Source organism: Cherax quadricarinatus, unplaced genomic scaffold, assembly GCF_038502225.1.
Source record: "Cherax quadricarinatus isolate ZL_2023a unplaced genomic scaffold, ASM3850222v1 Contig1114, whole genome shotgun sequence".
NCBI lineage: Eukaryota > Metazoa > Arthropoda > Malacostraca > Decapoda > Parastacidae > Cherax > Cherax quadricarinatus.
This window is the reverse complement of record NW_027196140.1, coordinates 35,660-52,119: the sequence shown is the minus strand read 5'-3', so window position 1 is coordinate 52,119 and position 16,460 is coordinate 35,660. Positions and strand designations below refer to the sequence as shown.

Here is a 16,460-nt window from a genome sequence, read left to right as displayed (position 1 = left end):
AGGTGAGCAATTTTGCCTGCCTTGAAGGGGGTAGTTAGTGTACAGCAATATTCCAGCTTAGAGAGAACAAGCGATTTGAAGTACACCAATGAAAAAAAAAGAGCAATTTCGCCATTAATTGTTCGATCATAACTCCCATGGGACAGATCATGCATCGTATCTATACGAGACTTGATTCTGCTTAACCTCTGTAGTTGACTGTTAAAGGAGCATTGGATCTCTAGTGAATGAAATTCCAAGCATCAGTGGTGCAGGTACTGATGACAGAGTTGTGTGTTTATCAGTGTGTAAAGTTAAACAGACGAGTGTTGACAGTAACAGAAGCGGCTCCAGCTGTGAGTCAAGATACTGGAGCCAACTTTGTGTTTTGGAGTGACAGAGATGGCTCGAAACAATATAATGAGTGATTGTTACTATAAAGGTAACAATTACTGTGTGAATGAACGGTTCATATAACCGACAAGTTAGTTTAATATGTTTATCATGCACCCCATACCCATCCTGTGGGCGGTAGTCAAAAGATTACAGAGGTACATAATGGGTCCAGGGACTGGGCCCCAAAGCTTTGATAGCTAACCGACAAGTTGATAAATGAGACAGTTGAGCAACTTTTGGGAATCTTTAATCTGGAAATGTTTCGCCAGCCAGTGGCTTCTTCAGTCCTTATTCCACCTTTCTCTGCATTGGACTGAAGAAGCCACTGCTAAAACACACTAACTATGGAAGACGGTAGAGCAAGGCAACAGCAGACTGGTGACAAAGATTTAGGCTGTTGCGAGTCTGAGGGATCTAGCCTGGATGCTGTCTAGAATACTCGAACAAGGTGATATTAGCATAGTTCTGATTCACAGGTTTTGATTTGTAAATTAGAGGTGTTCTTGAGAGAGGTAGTGATGGTGTACCACCAGAGGATGGTACCTGGAGGGTCGTCCTAGTGGTTAGTGGGAATGAACCACTAATTTAGTTGATAGTCGTCTTGACAGTGGTGGAACTTGTGGCTACTTGCCTCACAGGTCGTGAGTTGAAGCCAGTCTAAAATAAAGAATAAAATCAAAATGAAAAACTGAAAATCTTAGACCTTGTAGTGTTTTAAATGATCTTCTTATTGGCCTTAATATTAAGCTATTAATAAATGTGTGGGATTACATAAACCCTAGAAATTGTAATTTTGAACTTCCGTTTTGTGACACATTTATAACCAGAGCCCGCAATGAGTAATGCTGGTATAAACACAGCCCACGATGTGTAATATTAATATACAAACAGCCCAAATTGAGTAATATTAACACAAGACGCCAGAGCCTAGTGAGATTATGTTGCAAAACATTTAAGCCTAAGCTGTGGCAAAGGAACATTTAGAGCAGTTCGTTCAGAATTGAAGGTTGTCCTTTGACAACTACTGTTCTTTCATTACCAAGTCTCTGTGAAAGCTACTTCAACCGCAGTACTTACGTTGCCGGGGCTGGAGGGTGCAAAGGCGTGTTTCCTTAGATGAGAGAGAGAACAGGTTTGGTTCCATCGATCTGCGAGGCAACAGGTTTGTTTGCATCAGTTTGGGAGGCAGCAGGCTTGTTTGCATCGGTAGGGGAGGCAGCAGGTTTGTTTGCATCAGTGGGGGAGGCAGCAGGTTTGTTTGCATCAATGGGAGCAGTGGTGGTGGCAGGCGCTTCAGTCTTGCCGTCTTCGTCGTTATCTTCTGCGGAATCATCAGACTGCAAAGGAAAAGGAAAGCGGATCTTCACATTTAATCATTTTTTTTCGATTTCCCATTTTGTTTAGTTCTATTTAACTTTTATTCATTTTAATTTTTATATTTCTAACTGTGGCCACAATAGCGACGTGACCACAGGTAACATCTCCCAACAGCACACATACAATCAACACAGGTAATGCTACTCACTGGTGATGCAGCTGGTTTTGCATTACGGGTCTGGATGGAGTGACTTAGTGGCACTGATTGGCTGCCAAAACTCAAAGGACTGATGGTAGTGGTGGTCGTCTCGAAGAGAGAACCAGACTGGGCAGCTGTGTAAACAAAAATAAGAGTAAAACAAGGTGGAAAAATGTGTATGAAAAGAGCATTTTTAATAGAAAGCAACACATTTCATTAAAACAGTAGTACATAATACCTACAAGTTTATGATTAAAACTCATGTGCAAGATCCGGTTGTCTTTGTTGAGAGACGTTTCGCCCACCAGCGGCATTAATCCGATTATTAGACTGCTCTGGGAAGCTTCGGATATTCATTTAGATACCTCGAAAAATGATTTACATCCTGATTTTTAGATGACTTTTCATTTTCCACAAATTGAACATCACAAGGGTAAAAACCCTGATGCTGGTCAAGGACTCTTTATTGGAGGACTTGAACCTGCACGCGTCCCTTCTTGGATCAAACCTTCTTGTCTACCATTTCCAAGGCACAGTATATGAGCCCCTACGGATTTAGGTCCTTCCATGAACAGAATAATACTAATCTGCAAATTGATTTTGTTACTTAAGTTAATATAATTCTTAATAGTTTACGTTAAATACGTTGAATTACATGCAGCCGGCAGTAACAGCCTGGTTGATCGTGCCTTGATCCACAGTGATGCTTGGTTATAGACCGGGCCGCGAGGGCGTTGACACCTGGAACACCCTCTACTTCCAGTCCCCACAAGTTTGCATAACTTGTCAATATAAAGCATCACTATCAATATGGGACAAAGGGATTAATGTACAATTGCTATGGATCCCATCACACACTGGATAACTCCTTCATGATAAAGTTGATATGTTAGACAAGAAGAGTACCCAGAAGGAGAATGTAGAATATAACTTTGGTATATCTGTGTCTAGCATTAGGAATAATATTAGGAGAGAAGTAAATAACGAAAATGATTGTTATAGGAATGCAGTTAGAAGCCTGAGTAGATCTATGACCCACTATGATAACATGAACATAGATAAGTATGTTCATGGGAGACACACAGATGATGATCAAACTAAATGCGAATTATGTGATCAGGCATATGGTCACTGTCTTGAACACTATGTGCTTAATTGTCCACTTATTGAGGAATACAGAGACAGACAGTATAATAACCTATGTGACATGTCAAGATATCTTATTAATGAAAATAAGATACCAGATATGCTAAGCAAATTTCCTAAATTTGCTTGTAACAGATAAGTGAACTGTAGATATGTAGATATAAATCCATACGTACACCTGTTAACTGTTTTGGGGCCTAGTTCCTAGGCCTTTTATGTATCCATATGCTCTTGCGCTACCATCCACAGGATGGATATGGGGTGCACAATAAACTAGCCACTTCGGTGGCAAAATCTAAAAATATGATTCCTTCATCTGAAAGAAGTAATAAGATCATCCACAATAAAGACCATCGACTCCAATGAAGACGTTAATATAACTCCATACATCATCTTAATGCCTCTAAGACTCCGGTTACTTACCAGGAACTACTGACCTGCTCCCAGGAACTTAACTAATAACCACAGCCCATCCATTTCTTTAATAAGAGGGTAAGTTAAGTCTGTGACTCCGTGGACAAAAAGAGTATGATAGCCACTTACTCGGGGCAGCGTTGGCTGCTGCAGCCAGAACTGTAAGAGCGAGAAGCAAGAAGCTCTTCATATTTGGGAGTTCTTCTACTGTTGTTGACTGTAAAACAAGTGGACCGAGATCATTCCAGCCAGCCCCTTATATATGCTCCATTTGATGCAGTATTCAGAGCCGTACACAAGTATTAAGGAACCACCTTGAGGGGCATGAAGTAATGAACAATGACTAATATTTTGTTAAGATGTATAACAGTGCCCATGTGTGAGGGTATTCAGCACAACTGTGTATGAATCATTTGGAACTGTACTCACCTATTTGTACTCATCTATTTGTGGTTGCAGGGGTCGAGACTCAGCTCCTGATCCTGCCTCTTCACTGACCGCTACTGGGTCCTCTCTCTCCCTGCTCCATGAGCTTTATCATACCTCGTCTTAAAACTATGTGTGGTTCCTGCCTCCACTACATCACTCGCCAGACTGTTCCTCTTCCTGACAACTGTATGACTGAAGAAATACTTCCTAACATCCCTTTGACTCATCTGAGTCTTCAACTTTCAATTGTGACCCCTTGTTTCTGTGTCCCATCTGTCGAACATCCTGTTCCTGTCCACCTTGTCTATTCCTTGCAGTATTTTGTATGTCGTTATCATGTCTCCCCAAACCCTCCTGTCCTTCAGTGTCGTCAGGCCGATTTCCCTTAGCCTTTCTTTGTAAGACATTTCCCTTTGTTCTGGAACTAGTCTTGTTGCAAACTTTTGCACTTTCTCTAATTTCTTGATGTGCTTGACCAGGTGTGGGTTCCAAACTGGTGCTGCGTACTCTAGTATGGGCCTGACGTACACGGTGTAAAGAGTTTTGAATGATTCTTTACTGAGGTATTGAAATGCTATTCTCAGGATTACCAGGCGCCCTTATGCTGCAGCAGTTATCTGGTTAATGTGTGCTTCCGGAGACATGCTCGGTATTATACTCACCCCAAGATCTTTCTTCTTGAGTGAGGTTTGTAGTGTTTGGCCACGTAGCCTATACTGTGTCTGCGGTCTTCTTTGCCCTTCCCCGATCTTCATGACTTTGCATATGGCGGGATTAAATTCCAGGAGCCAGTTGCTGGACCATGCATCCAGCCTGTCGAGGTGTCTTTGTAGTCCTGCCTGATACTCATCTGATCTAATTCTCCTCATTAACTTCACATCATCTGCAAACAGGGACACTTCTGAGTCTATCCGTTCCGTCATGTCATTCACATATACCAAAAATAGCATTGGTTTCTGGGACTGACCCCTGTGGGACCCCGCTGGTCACCGGCGCCCACTGTGATACCTCATCACGTACCATGACTCGCTGTTGCCTCCCTGTCAGGTATTCTCTGATCCATTGCAGTGCCCTTCCTGTTATATGCCCCTGATCCTCTAGCTTCTGCAGATCACAACATAATTGAGGTTCAGTCATGTATGCGCGGAGCCCCAGACCGACATAAGGAGATTAGTCACGAGGGAGCATTCACCAAATTCAACTTCAATAACAAAAACATAAAGTGGGACCAAGTAAACCAAGTCCTAACCGATATAAGCTGGGAAGATATACTAAGCAACACAGACCCCAACTTATGCCTAGAACAGATTAACTCGGTAGCACTCGATGTATGCACAAGGCTTATTCCTCTAAGAAAAAGGAGGAGTAGATGTAAAACAGAAAGAGACAGGCGCTCCCTTTACAGGCGACGGAAAAGAATAACAGAGCGGCTAAAAGAGGTCAATATATCTGAAATGCGTAGGGAGACACTGGTCAGAGAAATAGCAAGCATCGAACTTAAGCTAAAAGAATCCTTTAGGAGTCAGGAATCGCGGGAAGAACTAAAAGCCATAAATGAAATCGAAAGAAACCCAAAGTATTTCTTCTCCTATGCCAAATCAAAATCGAGAACAACGTCCAGTATTGGGCCCCTACTTAAACAAGATGGGTCCTACACAGATGACAACAAGGAAATGAGTGAGCTACTCAAGTCCCAATATGACTCAGTTTTTAGCAAGCCGCTAACCAGACTGAGAGTCGAAGATCAAAATGAATTTTTTATGAGAGAGCCACAAAATTTGATTAACACAAGCCTATCCGATGTTATCCTGACGCCAAATGACTTCGAACAGGCGATAAATGACATGCCCATGCACTCTGCCCCAGGGCCAGACTCATGGAACTCTGTGTTCATCAAGAACTGCAAGAAGCCCCTATCACGAGCCTTTTCCATCCTATGGAGAGGGAGCATGGACACGGGGGTCGTCCCACAGTTACTAAAAACAACAGACATAGCCCCACTCCACAAAGGGGGCAGTAAAGCAACAGCAAAGAACTACAGACCAATAGCACTAACATCCCATATCATAAAAATCTTTGAAAGGGTCCTAAGAAGCAAGATCACCACGCATCTAGAAACCCATCAGTTACACAACCCAGGGCAACATGGGTTTAGAACAGGTCGCTCCTGTCTGTCTCAACTATTGGACCACTACGACAAGGTCCTAAATGCACTAGAAGACAAAAAGAATGCAGATGTAATATATACAGACTTTGCAAAAGCCTTCGACAAGTGTGACCATGGCGTAATAGCGCACAAAATGCGTGCTAAAGGAATAACAGGAAAAGTCGGTCGATGGATCTATAATTTCCTCACTAACAGAACACAGAGAGTAGTCGTCAACAGAGTAAAGTCCGAGGCAGCTACGGTGAAAAGCTCTGTTCCACAAGGCACAGTACTCGCTCCCATCTTGTTCCTCATCCTTATATCCGACATAGACAAGGATGTCAGCCACAGCACCGTGTCTTCCTTTGCAGATGACACCCGAATCTGCATGACAGTGTCTTCCATTGCAGACACTGCAAAGCTCCAGGCAGACATCAACCAAATCTTTCAGTGGGCTGCAGAAAACAATATGAAGTTCAACGATGAGAAATTTCAATTACTCAGATATGGTAAACATGAGGAAATTAAATCTTCATCAGAGTACAAAACAAATTCTGGCCACAAAATAGAGCGAAACACCAACGTCAAAGACCTGGGAGTGATCATGTCGGAGGATCTCACCTTCAAGGACCATAACATTGTATCAATCGCATCTGCTAGAAAAATGACAGGATGGATAATGAGAACCTTCAAAACTAGGGAGGCCAAGCCCATGATGACACTCTTCAGGTCACTTGTTCTATCTAGGCTGGAATATTGCTGCACACTAACAGCACCTTTCAAGGCAGGTGAAATTGCCGACCTAGAAAATGTACAGAGAACTTTCACGGCGCGGATAACGGAGATAAAACACCTCAATTATTGGGAGCGCTTGAGGTTCCTAAACCTGTATTCCCTGGAACGCAGGAGGGAGAGATACATGATTATATACACCTGGAAAATCCTAGAGGGACTAGTACCGAACTTGCACACGAAAATCACCCACTACGAAAGCAAAAGACTTGGCAGACGATGCACCATCCCCCCAATGAAAAGCAGGGGTGTCACTAGCACGTTAAGAGACCATACAATAAGTGTCAGGGGCCCGAGACTGTTCAACTGCCTCCCAGCACACATAAGGGGGATTACCAACAGACCCCTGGCAGTCTTCAAGCTGGCACTGGACAAGCACCTAAAGTCAGTTCCGGATCAGCCGGGCTGTGGCTCGTATGTTGGTTTGCGTGCAGCCAGCAGCAACAGCCTGGTTGATCAGGCTCTGATCCACCAGGAGGCCTGGTCTCAGACCGGGCCGCGGGGGCGTTGACCCCCGGAACTCTCTCCAGGTAAACTCCAGGCTAATCTCTTGTGAGAAACTGCGTCAAAGACCTTCTTGCAATCCAAGAAAATGCAATCAACCCACCCGTCTCTTTCATGTCTTTCTTCTGTTACCTTGTCAGAAAACTCAAGTAGGTTTGTGACACAGGATTTGCTTTCCATGAATCCATGTTGGCTGTCGTTTATAATCTTGTTTTGTTCCAGGTGCTCCACCACTCCCCTGATAATCTTCTCCATGACTTTGCATGCTATACACGTCAGTGACACTGGTCTATAGTTTAGTGCTTCGTTTCTGTTTCCCTTTTTAAAGATAAGGACTCCATTTGCCGTCTTCCATACGTCAGGCACTTGCCCACTTTCATGGGATGTGTTGAAAATTGTGATTAGTGGCACACACAGCATCTCTGCTCCCTCTCTAAGGACCCATGGAGAGATGTCTGGTCCCACTGCCTTTGAGTTATTAAGTTCACATAGCAGCTGCTTCACCTCTTCCTCAGTTGTGTGTATTTCAACCAACACTTGTTGGTATATCTCACATACTTCTTGATCGTTTCTTGTGAGCTCCCCATCGTCTTTCTTCAGCCTGATTAGCTGGTCCTTGACTGCTGTCTTCCTTCTGGTGTCGCTATAAAACAGTTTCAGGTCAGACTTGACTTTCGATGCCATGTTGTTTTCGTACTGTCGGTGGGCCTCACTTCTTGTCAGTGCATACTTGTTTCTGGCTCTTCGACTAGTCTCTCTATTTTCCTGGGTCCTTTGACTTTTGTACTTTTTTTATATTCTCTAGTGCACTTAGTTTTTGCCTCGCTACACCTTTGGGTAAATCAAGGGCTCATTCTGGTCTTCCCATTATTTCAGTTGCCCATGGGAACAAACCTATCCTCTGCCACCTTGCATTTTGTTGTTACGAAGTCCATCATTTCATTTACTGACTTTCCTACCAGTTCTCTTTCCCACTGAGCCTCCTGCAGGAAGTTCCTCATGCCTTTGTAGTCCCCCCTTTTATAGTTTGGCTTTTCCCTTTCTATTCCTGTTACCTCATCCACTTGTAACTCTACTATGCATTCAAAGCTCAGAACCACGTGATCACTAGTTCCAAAGGGCCTTTCATATGTGATGTCCTCAATGTCTGAGCTACTCAGGGTGAACATGAGGTCCAGTCTTGCTGGTTCATCTTCCCCACTCTCTCTGTCTGGTAGTGTCCCTAACATGTTAGTGTATGAGGTTTTCCAGTACCACATCCATCATCTTGGCTCTCCATGTTTCTGGACTCCCATGTGGCTCCAGGTTTTCCCAGTCTCTCTGTGGTTGAAATCGCCCATAACCAGTAACTTTGCTATAATCGAGTGAGCTCTTCTGGCCACCTCAGCTAGTGTGTCCACCATTTATTTTATTTATTTATTTCCAATTTGAGCACACATACAGAGGTACAAAAAAATACAGATAAGAGCAGCATGCCAAAGCCACTTATACTATGCATAGCATTACGGGCTGGCTTAAAATTAACTTAAGATTAACTAAGCAATGATGAAATCAGTGATAAAACATTAATGTAAACAGATTACTATAAATCACAAGTGAGTATTACAAAGACAGGTCATATGGTTGCATTCAGTCATATGAAGGATTCTGTTAGGTAGTGTATTTAAAAAATAATAAAGTTAGATTCGGTTTTAGGTTTAACATTTATGTGATATAATTGTGAGAAACATTTAAGATATACAATTTATAAGGTTCAGTTATTCAGTATTTATTTGGTTTTGGGTGAGTAAGTGATCTTTGAGAAGAGACTTGAATTTATAAACATTGTTCTGTTGCTCTCTTCATACTGCTCTCTTGACCTCCTGCAATTCTATGGCGGGTTATACATCACTGTGTATCATTACAAATACTTGTGGAAATACTGTGAAGCCTTTATCTTTCCACTTTATGTGCCAAGATAGTTTTACAACTAGAAATGCTTAACATTATAGATAGGGAAGGGAACTGAAGGTCAGTCATGTTTACAATATTTCTCACACACAGCGTCCAGAATATCTTGTTGCAGATTGTCTCAAGGTTAGGAACCAAAGCCAATACGGCACTGAGGCAAGTGAACACAATTTTGTAGCACCTACAGAATGTGGCCAGGTCTGAAATACCTTCATGTCAAGGACATCTTTAGCATTAAATAAATTAGGAAGATAGCTAACAAAGTACTAATTGAATAAAGCATCTTAAAGGGACGAACATCATTTCCTGTTCAGTTAATCTTGTAACTGTTACATTCAACTGACATTTTTCCTTTTATATCTCGTGATTTATTTTCACATATTTGATTTTCTCAGTTCTGTACTTTTATTTATTTTTATTGTAATTTAATCTCATGCATTTGGTTTACAAACTTTCTATTTTTACTTTAATATAATAATGACTAATTTTTCTCGTATCTTATATACTTAGGCAGCTGATAGTTGTGTATTGTGAGAAATGCAATGGAAGTAAGTCATAAAGTCACGTATGTGTGTGTGTGTATATATATATATATATATATGTATATATATATATATATATATATATATATATATATATATATATATATATATATATATATATATATATATATATATATATATATATATATGGTGGTAGACAGCAACCACCCAGGGAAGTACTACCGTCCTGCCAGATGACTGTGAAACAAAAACCTGTAACTGTTTTACATGATGGTAGGATTGCTGGTTTCTTTTTCTGTCTCATAAACACGCTAGATAACAGGGATATCTTGCTACTCCTACTTACACTTTGGTCACACTTCACAGACACGCACATGCATATATATATACATACATCTAGGTTTTTCTCCTTTTTCTAAATAGCTCTTGTTCTTTTTTATTTCTTCTATTGTCCATGGGGAAGTGGAAAAGAATCTTTCCTCCGTAAGCCATGCGTGTCGTATGAGGCGACTAAAATGCCGGGAGCAATGGGCTAGTAACCCCTTCTCCTGTATACATTTACTAAAAAAGAGAAGAAGAAAAACTTTATAAAACTGGGATGCTTAAATGTGCGTGGATGTAGTGCGGATGACAAGAAACAGATGATTGCTGATGTTATGAATGAAAAGAAGTTGGATGTCCTGGCTCTAAGCGAAACAAAGCTGAAGGGGGTAGGAGAGTTTCAGTGGGGGGAAATAAATGGGATTAAATCTGGAGTATCTGAGAGAGTTAGAGCAAAGGAAGGGGTAGCAGTAATGTTAAATGATCAGTTATGGAAGGAGAAAAGAGAATATGAAAGTGTAAATTCAAGAATTATGTGGATTAAAGTAAAGGTTGGATGCGAGAAGTGGGTCATAATAAGCGTGTATGCACCTGGAGAAGAGAGGAATGCAGAGGAGAGAGAGAGATTTTGGGAGATGTTAAGTGAATGTATAGGAGCCTTTGAACCAAGTGAGAGAGTAATTGTGGTAGGGGACCTGAATGCTAAAGTAGGAGAAACTTTTAGAGAGGGTGTGGTAGGTAAGTTTGGGGTGCCAGGTGTAAATGATAATGGGAGCCCTTTGATTGAACTTTGTATAGAAAGGGGTTTAGTTATAGGTAATACATATTTTAAGAAAAAGAGGATAAATAAGTATACACGATATGATGTAGGGCGAAATGACAGTAGTTTGTTGGATTATGTATTGGTAGATAAAAGACTGTTGAGTAGACTTCAGGATGTACATGTTTATAGAGGGGCCACAGATATATCAGATCACTTTCTAGTTGTAGCTACACTGAGAGTAAAAGGTAGATGGGATACAAGGAGAATAGAAGCATCAGGGAAGAGAGAGGTGAAGGTTTATAAACTAAAAGAGGAGGCAGTTAGGGTAAGATATAAACAGCTATTGGAGGATAGATGGGCTAATGAGAGCATAGGCAATGGGGTCGAAGAGGTATGGGGTAGGTTTAAAAATGTAGTGTTAGAGTGTTCAGCAGAAGTTTGTGGTTACAGGAAAGTGGGTGCAGGAGGGAAGAGGAGCGATTGGTGGAATGATGATGTAAAGAGAGTAGTAAGGGAGAAAAAGTTAGCATATGAGAAGTTTTTACAAAGTAGAAGTGATGCAAGGAGGGAAGAGTATATGGAAAAAAAGAGAGAGGTTAAGAGAGTGGTGAAGCAATGTAAAAAGAGAGCAAATGAGAGAGTGGGTGAGATGTTATCAACAAATTTTGTTGAAAATAAGAAAAAGTTTTGGAGTGAGATTAACAAGTTAAGGAAGCCTAGAGAACAAATGGATTTGTCAGTTAAAAATAGGAGAGGAGAGTTATTAAATGGAGAGTTAGAGGTATTGGGAAGATGGAGGGAATATTTTGAGGAATTGTTAAATGTTGATGAAGATAGGGAAGCTGTGATTTCGTGTATAGGGCAAGGAGGAATAACATCTTGTAGGAGTGAGGAAGAGCCAGTTGTGAGTGTGGGGGAAGTTCGTGAGGCAGTAGGTAAAATGAAAGGGGGTAAGGCAGCCGGGATTGATGGGATAAAGATAGAAATGTTAAAAGCAGGTGGGGATATAGTTTTGGAGTGGTTGGTGCAATTATTTAATAAATGTATGGAAGAGGGTAAGGTACCTAGGGATTGGCAGAGAGCATGCATAGTTCCTTTGTATAAAGGCAAAGGGGATAAAAGAGAGTGCAAAAATTATAGGGGGATAAGTCTGTTGAGTGTACCTGGTAAAGTGTATGGTAGAGTTATAATTGAAAGAATTAAGAGTAAGACGGAGAATAGGATAGCAGATGAACAAGGAGGCTTTAGGGAAGGTAGGGGGTGTGTGGACCAGGTGTTTACAGTGAAACATATAAGTGAACAGTATTTAGATAAGGCTAAAGAGGTCTTTGTGGCATTTATGGATTTGGAAAAGGCGTATGACAGGGTGGATAGGGGGGCAATGTGGCAGATGTTGCAAGTGTATGGTGTAGGAGGTAGGTTACTGAAAGCAGTGAAGAGTTTTTACGAGGATAGTGAGGCTCAAGTTAGAGTATGTAGGAAAGAGGGAAATTTTTTCCCAGTAAAAGTAGGCCTTAGACAAGGATGTGTGATGTCACCGTGGTTGTTTAATATATTTATAGATGGGGTTGTAAGAGAAGTAAATGCGAGGGTCTTGGCAAGAGGCGTGGAGTTAAAAGATAAAGAATCACACACAAAGTGGGAGTTGTCACAGCTGCTCTTTGCTGATGACACTGTGCTCTTGGGAGATTCTGAAGAGAAGCTGCAGAGATTGGTGGATGAATTTGGTAGGGTGTGCAAAAGAAGAAAATTAAAGGTGAATACAGGAAAGAGTAAGGTTATGAGGATAACAAAAAGATTAGGTGATGAAAGATTGAATATCAGATTGGAGGGAGAGAGTATGGAGGAGGTGAACGTATTCAGATATTTGGGAGTGGACGTGTCAGCGGATGGGTCTATGAAAGATGAGGTGAATCATAGAATTGATGAGGGAAAAAGAGTGAGTGGTGCACTTAGGAGTCTGTGGAGACAAAGAACTTCGTCCTTGGAGGCAAAGAGGGGAATGTATGAGAGTATAGTTTTACCAACACTCTTATATGGGTGTGAAGCGTGGGTGATGAATGTTGCAGCGAGGAGAAGGCTGGAGGCAGTGGAGATGTCATGTCTGAGGGCAATGTGTGGTGTGAATATAATGCAGAGAATTCGTAGTTTGGAAGTTAGGAGGAGGTGCGGGAGTACCAAAACTGTTGTCCAGAGGGCTGAGGAAGGGTTGTTGAGGTGGTTCGGACATGTAGAGAGAATGGAGCGAAACAGAATGACTTCAAGAGTGTATCAGTCTGTAGTGGAAGGAAGGCGGGGTAGGGGTCGGCCTAGGAAGGGTTGGAGGGAGGGGGTAAAGGAGGTTTTGTGTGCGAGGGGCTTGGACTTCCAGCAGGCATGCGTGAGCGTGTTTGATAGGAGTGAATGGAGACAAATGGTTTTTAATACTTGACGTGCTGTTGGAGTGTGAGCAAAGTAACATTTATGAAGGGATTCAGGGAAACCGGCAGGCCGGACTTGAGTCCTGGAGATGGGAAGTACAGTGCCTGCACTCTGAAGGAGGGGTGTTAATGTTGCAGTTTAAAAACTGTAGTGTAAAGCACCCTTCTGGCAAGACAGTGATGGAGTGAATGATGGTGAAAGTTTTTTCTTTTTCGGGCCACCCTGCCTTGGTGGGAATCGGCCAGTGTGATAAAATAATAATAATAAATATATATATATATATATATATATATATATATATATATATATATATATATATATATATATATATATATATATATATATATATATATATACATACATACATATAACAAAAAGAGGCACAATACCGTGACTGGAACATTACTCAAATAACCCGCACATAGAAGACAGAAGCTTACGACGACGTTTCGGTCCAACTTGGACCATTTACAAAGTCACACTAACGAGAAGTGGAGCAGGACGGGTATATATAGGAAGGAAGAGGTAGTGGTGGAAGTATTAGTAGAAGTAGTAGTAGTAGTGGTAGTAGTAGTGGTAGTGGTGGTAGTAGTAGTGGTAGTAGTAGTGGGGAATTAAGGAGGAGGAGCCAGTCAAATACAGAGAAAGGGGAGCACTGCAAGGGAGTTGTTTTAGCCCGTCTTGTGGTGAGCAAAAATTCCACGATGCTGTAACCCAGGAGCCCGGTCCCTGGACCCATTGTGTACCTCTGTAATCTGTAAATACCTTTGTAACTTGTCATGATTGTGACTAGACCTACCTGGAGTTCATTACCTTTGTAAATTGTGAGTTCATTACCTTTGTAAATTGTGAATTCATTACCTCTGTAACTTGCTCAGCTATCAAAACTTTGAGGCCCAGTCCCTGGACCAATTATGTACCTCTGTAATCTTTTGACTACCGCCCACAGGATGGGTATGGGGTGCATAATAAACATATTAAACTAACTGTAACCCACGGGACCATACGAACCTAAAGAATCACACACCCAGCAGAGCTAGATGTTGTACCATGATTCGAGGGCACCATGAGGTGGGCTAAAACAACATCAGTTTGATGCCCCGGCTGGTTGCAGTGTTGTTATTGAGTCAATACCACTCCTACGTAGTTACAATACGATATATACTGCTTATGGAGGCTAGTACAACAAATAGGGAGTAGAATGAAATTAGCTCTCAGGCACCCACACCATCGTATGTCCTCGGATCACAATACAACGCCTAGCTCTGCTGGGTGCGTGATTCTTTAGGATTGTATGGTCCCGTGGTTTAGAGCGTCATGGAATTTTCACAATTTTCGCTCACCATGACGTCGTCTAAAAGAACATAGGTTCGATCCGCCGGCTAGTTGATATATATGTATGTATGTATGTATGTATGTATGTATGTATGTATATATATATATATATATATATATATATATATATATATATATATATATATATATATATATATATATATATATATATATATATATATATATAAACATTGTCTCTACGTCCACAGCAGGACTCGAACCTGCTAACTCTGTATCAGAGTCCACAGTACTTTACCACGGAGCTAGACCCTCGATAAGTATGGGTGCTTAGCCGAAGCTAAGTGGTTTCCCCATACCCCCGGGTACCATACCCCCGGGCACCATACCCCCGGGCACCAAGCTCGTTTTGAAAGTTATTTCATCGAATCCTGCCACATGCAGTGGACAACGAAAGAGATTTGAAATGCTTAACAATTCGCAAACAGGCGAATTATTTACAAACTCACTGCATGTGGCAGGATTCGATGAAATAACTTTCAAAACGAGCTTGGTGCCCGGGTGTATGGGGAAACATCGCTTAACTTCAGCTAAGCGTCCATAATTCTGGTAATTGCCCTGTTTTGACAGATGTGTTGAAGACTGTTGTTAGTAATACACATAGTGCCTCTGCTCCCTCTCTCAGGACCCATGGAGAGATATTATCCAGCCACATCGCCTCTGAGGTATCTAGCTCACTTAGCAGCCTATTCACTTCTTCCTCGGTTGTATGTATTGTGTCCAACACTTGATGGTGTACCCCACCTGCCCATCTTTCTGGGGTCCCTTCTGTCTCCTCTGTGAACACTTCTTTGAATCTCATGTTGAGCTCCTCACATACTTCTCGGTCGTTTCTTGAGATCTTCCCTTCTTCCTTACTTCCTCAGCCTGATTACCTGGTCGTTGACTGTTGTTTTCCTCCTGATGTGGCTGTACAACTGCTTAGGATCAGATTTGGCTATCACTGCTATGTCATTTTCATATTGTCGTTGGACCGTCCTCCTTATCTGTACATATTCATTTCTGGCTCTACGACTGCTCTCTGTGTGTGTGTGTGTGTGTGTGTGTGTGTGTGTGTGTGTGTGTGTGTGTGTGTGTAGCATGCAGAAAGTATGTAACCTTTATTCGGCGCATGTACACACCCTCATTGAAAGGCTATCTCCCCAACCAGTGAACCAGTACTAGGGTTGAACGATGGGGCCCCATCGTTCAATCAGTACCCAGGTTCAGCCAATGAGAAGGTGGGTCTGGCAATCGTAGAGGTGTTGTGGGCACCACCCATCCGTCTACCCTTGTCATTTCCATACTAGAGCTGGTTGAGCACGGTTGCCTATTCTGTCTCCAGGCTGTGTCTTGGCCTCGCCTTAACTGTGTTGTACACATACATTTCCAACTTTATATAGTGTACATATGTGTAAATATCCACATTGCTCTTGGTGAAGGAAAATATATTTCAAAGTCATTCAGGTGTGTTTGTTCTGCTCCTTGTTCCCCTTCACACCCAGGATAACAGGCCTTATTGTGCCTGGGTTGTAACAGTGTGTAAGAACATTGCTACTTAAGGACAGTAAAATATTTGATTGGTTTTAACCTGGAGAGAGTTTCGGGGGTCAACGCCCCCACGGCCCAGTTCTAGACCAGGCCTCGTGGTGTACTGCTGGCTGCACATAAACCGACATACGAACCACAGCCTGGCTGATCAGGTACTGGCTTTAGGTGTCTGACCAGCACCTTCTTGAAGACAGTCAGGGGTCTATTGGTAATCCCCCTTATGTATGCTGCGAGGCAGTTGAACAGTCTTGGGCCCCTCACTCCAGGTAAACTTACTGTGTTGTCTTTCAGTGTACT

General features: G+C 42.0%; 1 protein-coding gene across 1 annotated transcript; it reads right to left on the bottom strand.

The window, feature by feature from the left end:
• Nucleotides 1–606: 606 nt before the first annotated feature.
• Nucleotides 607–3,698, bottom strand: LOC128699875 (uncharacterized). The gene is made up of 4 exons (XM_053792683.2): nucleotides 3,581–3,698; nucleotides 1,901–2,025; nucleotides 1,453–1,712; nucleotides 607–1,032 (listed from the first exon to the last, which is right to left on the bottom strand). The coding sequence occupies exons 1-3, from the start codon at nucleotides 3,639–3,641 to the stop codon at nucleotides 1,488–1,490; spliced, it is 411 nt and encodes a 136-aa protein (XP_053648658.1). The 5' UTR covers nucleotides 3,642–3,698; the 3' UTR covers nucleotides 607–1,032; nucleotides 1,453–1,487.
• Nucleotides 3,699–16,460: the final 12,762 nt, after the last annotated feature.

Excerpts from the sequence above, each read along its gene's own strand:
- LOC128699875 (XM_053792683.2), bottom strand. The coding sequence starts at position 3,641 with ATGAAGAGCTTCTTGCTTCTCGCTCTTACAGTTCTGGCTGCAGCAGCC. Across the intron at positions 2,026-3,580 it reads AGCAGCCAACGCTGCCCCGA|CTGCCCAGTCTGGTTCTCTC; the intron begins GTAAGTGGCTAT and ends TTGTTTACACAG. Across the intron at positions 1,713-1,900 it reads CAAAACCAGCTGCATCACCA|TCTGATGATTCCGCAGAAGA; the intron begins GTGAGTAGCATT and ends TTTCCTTTGCAG.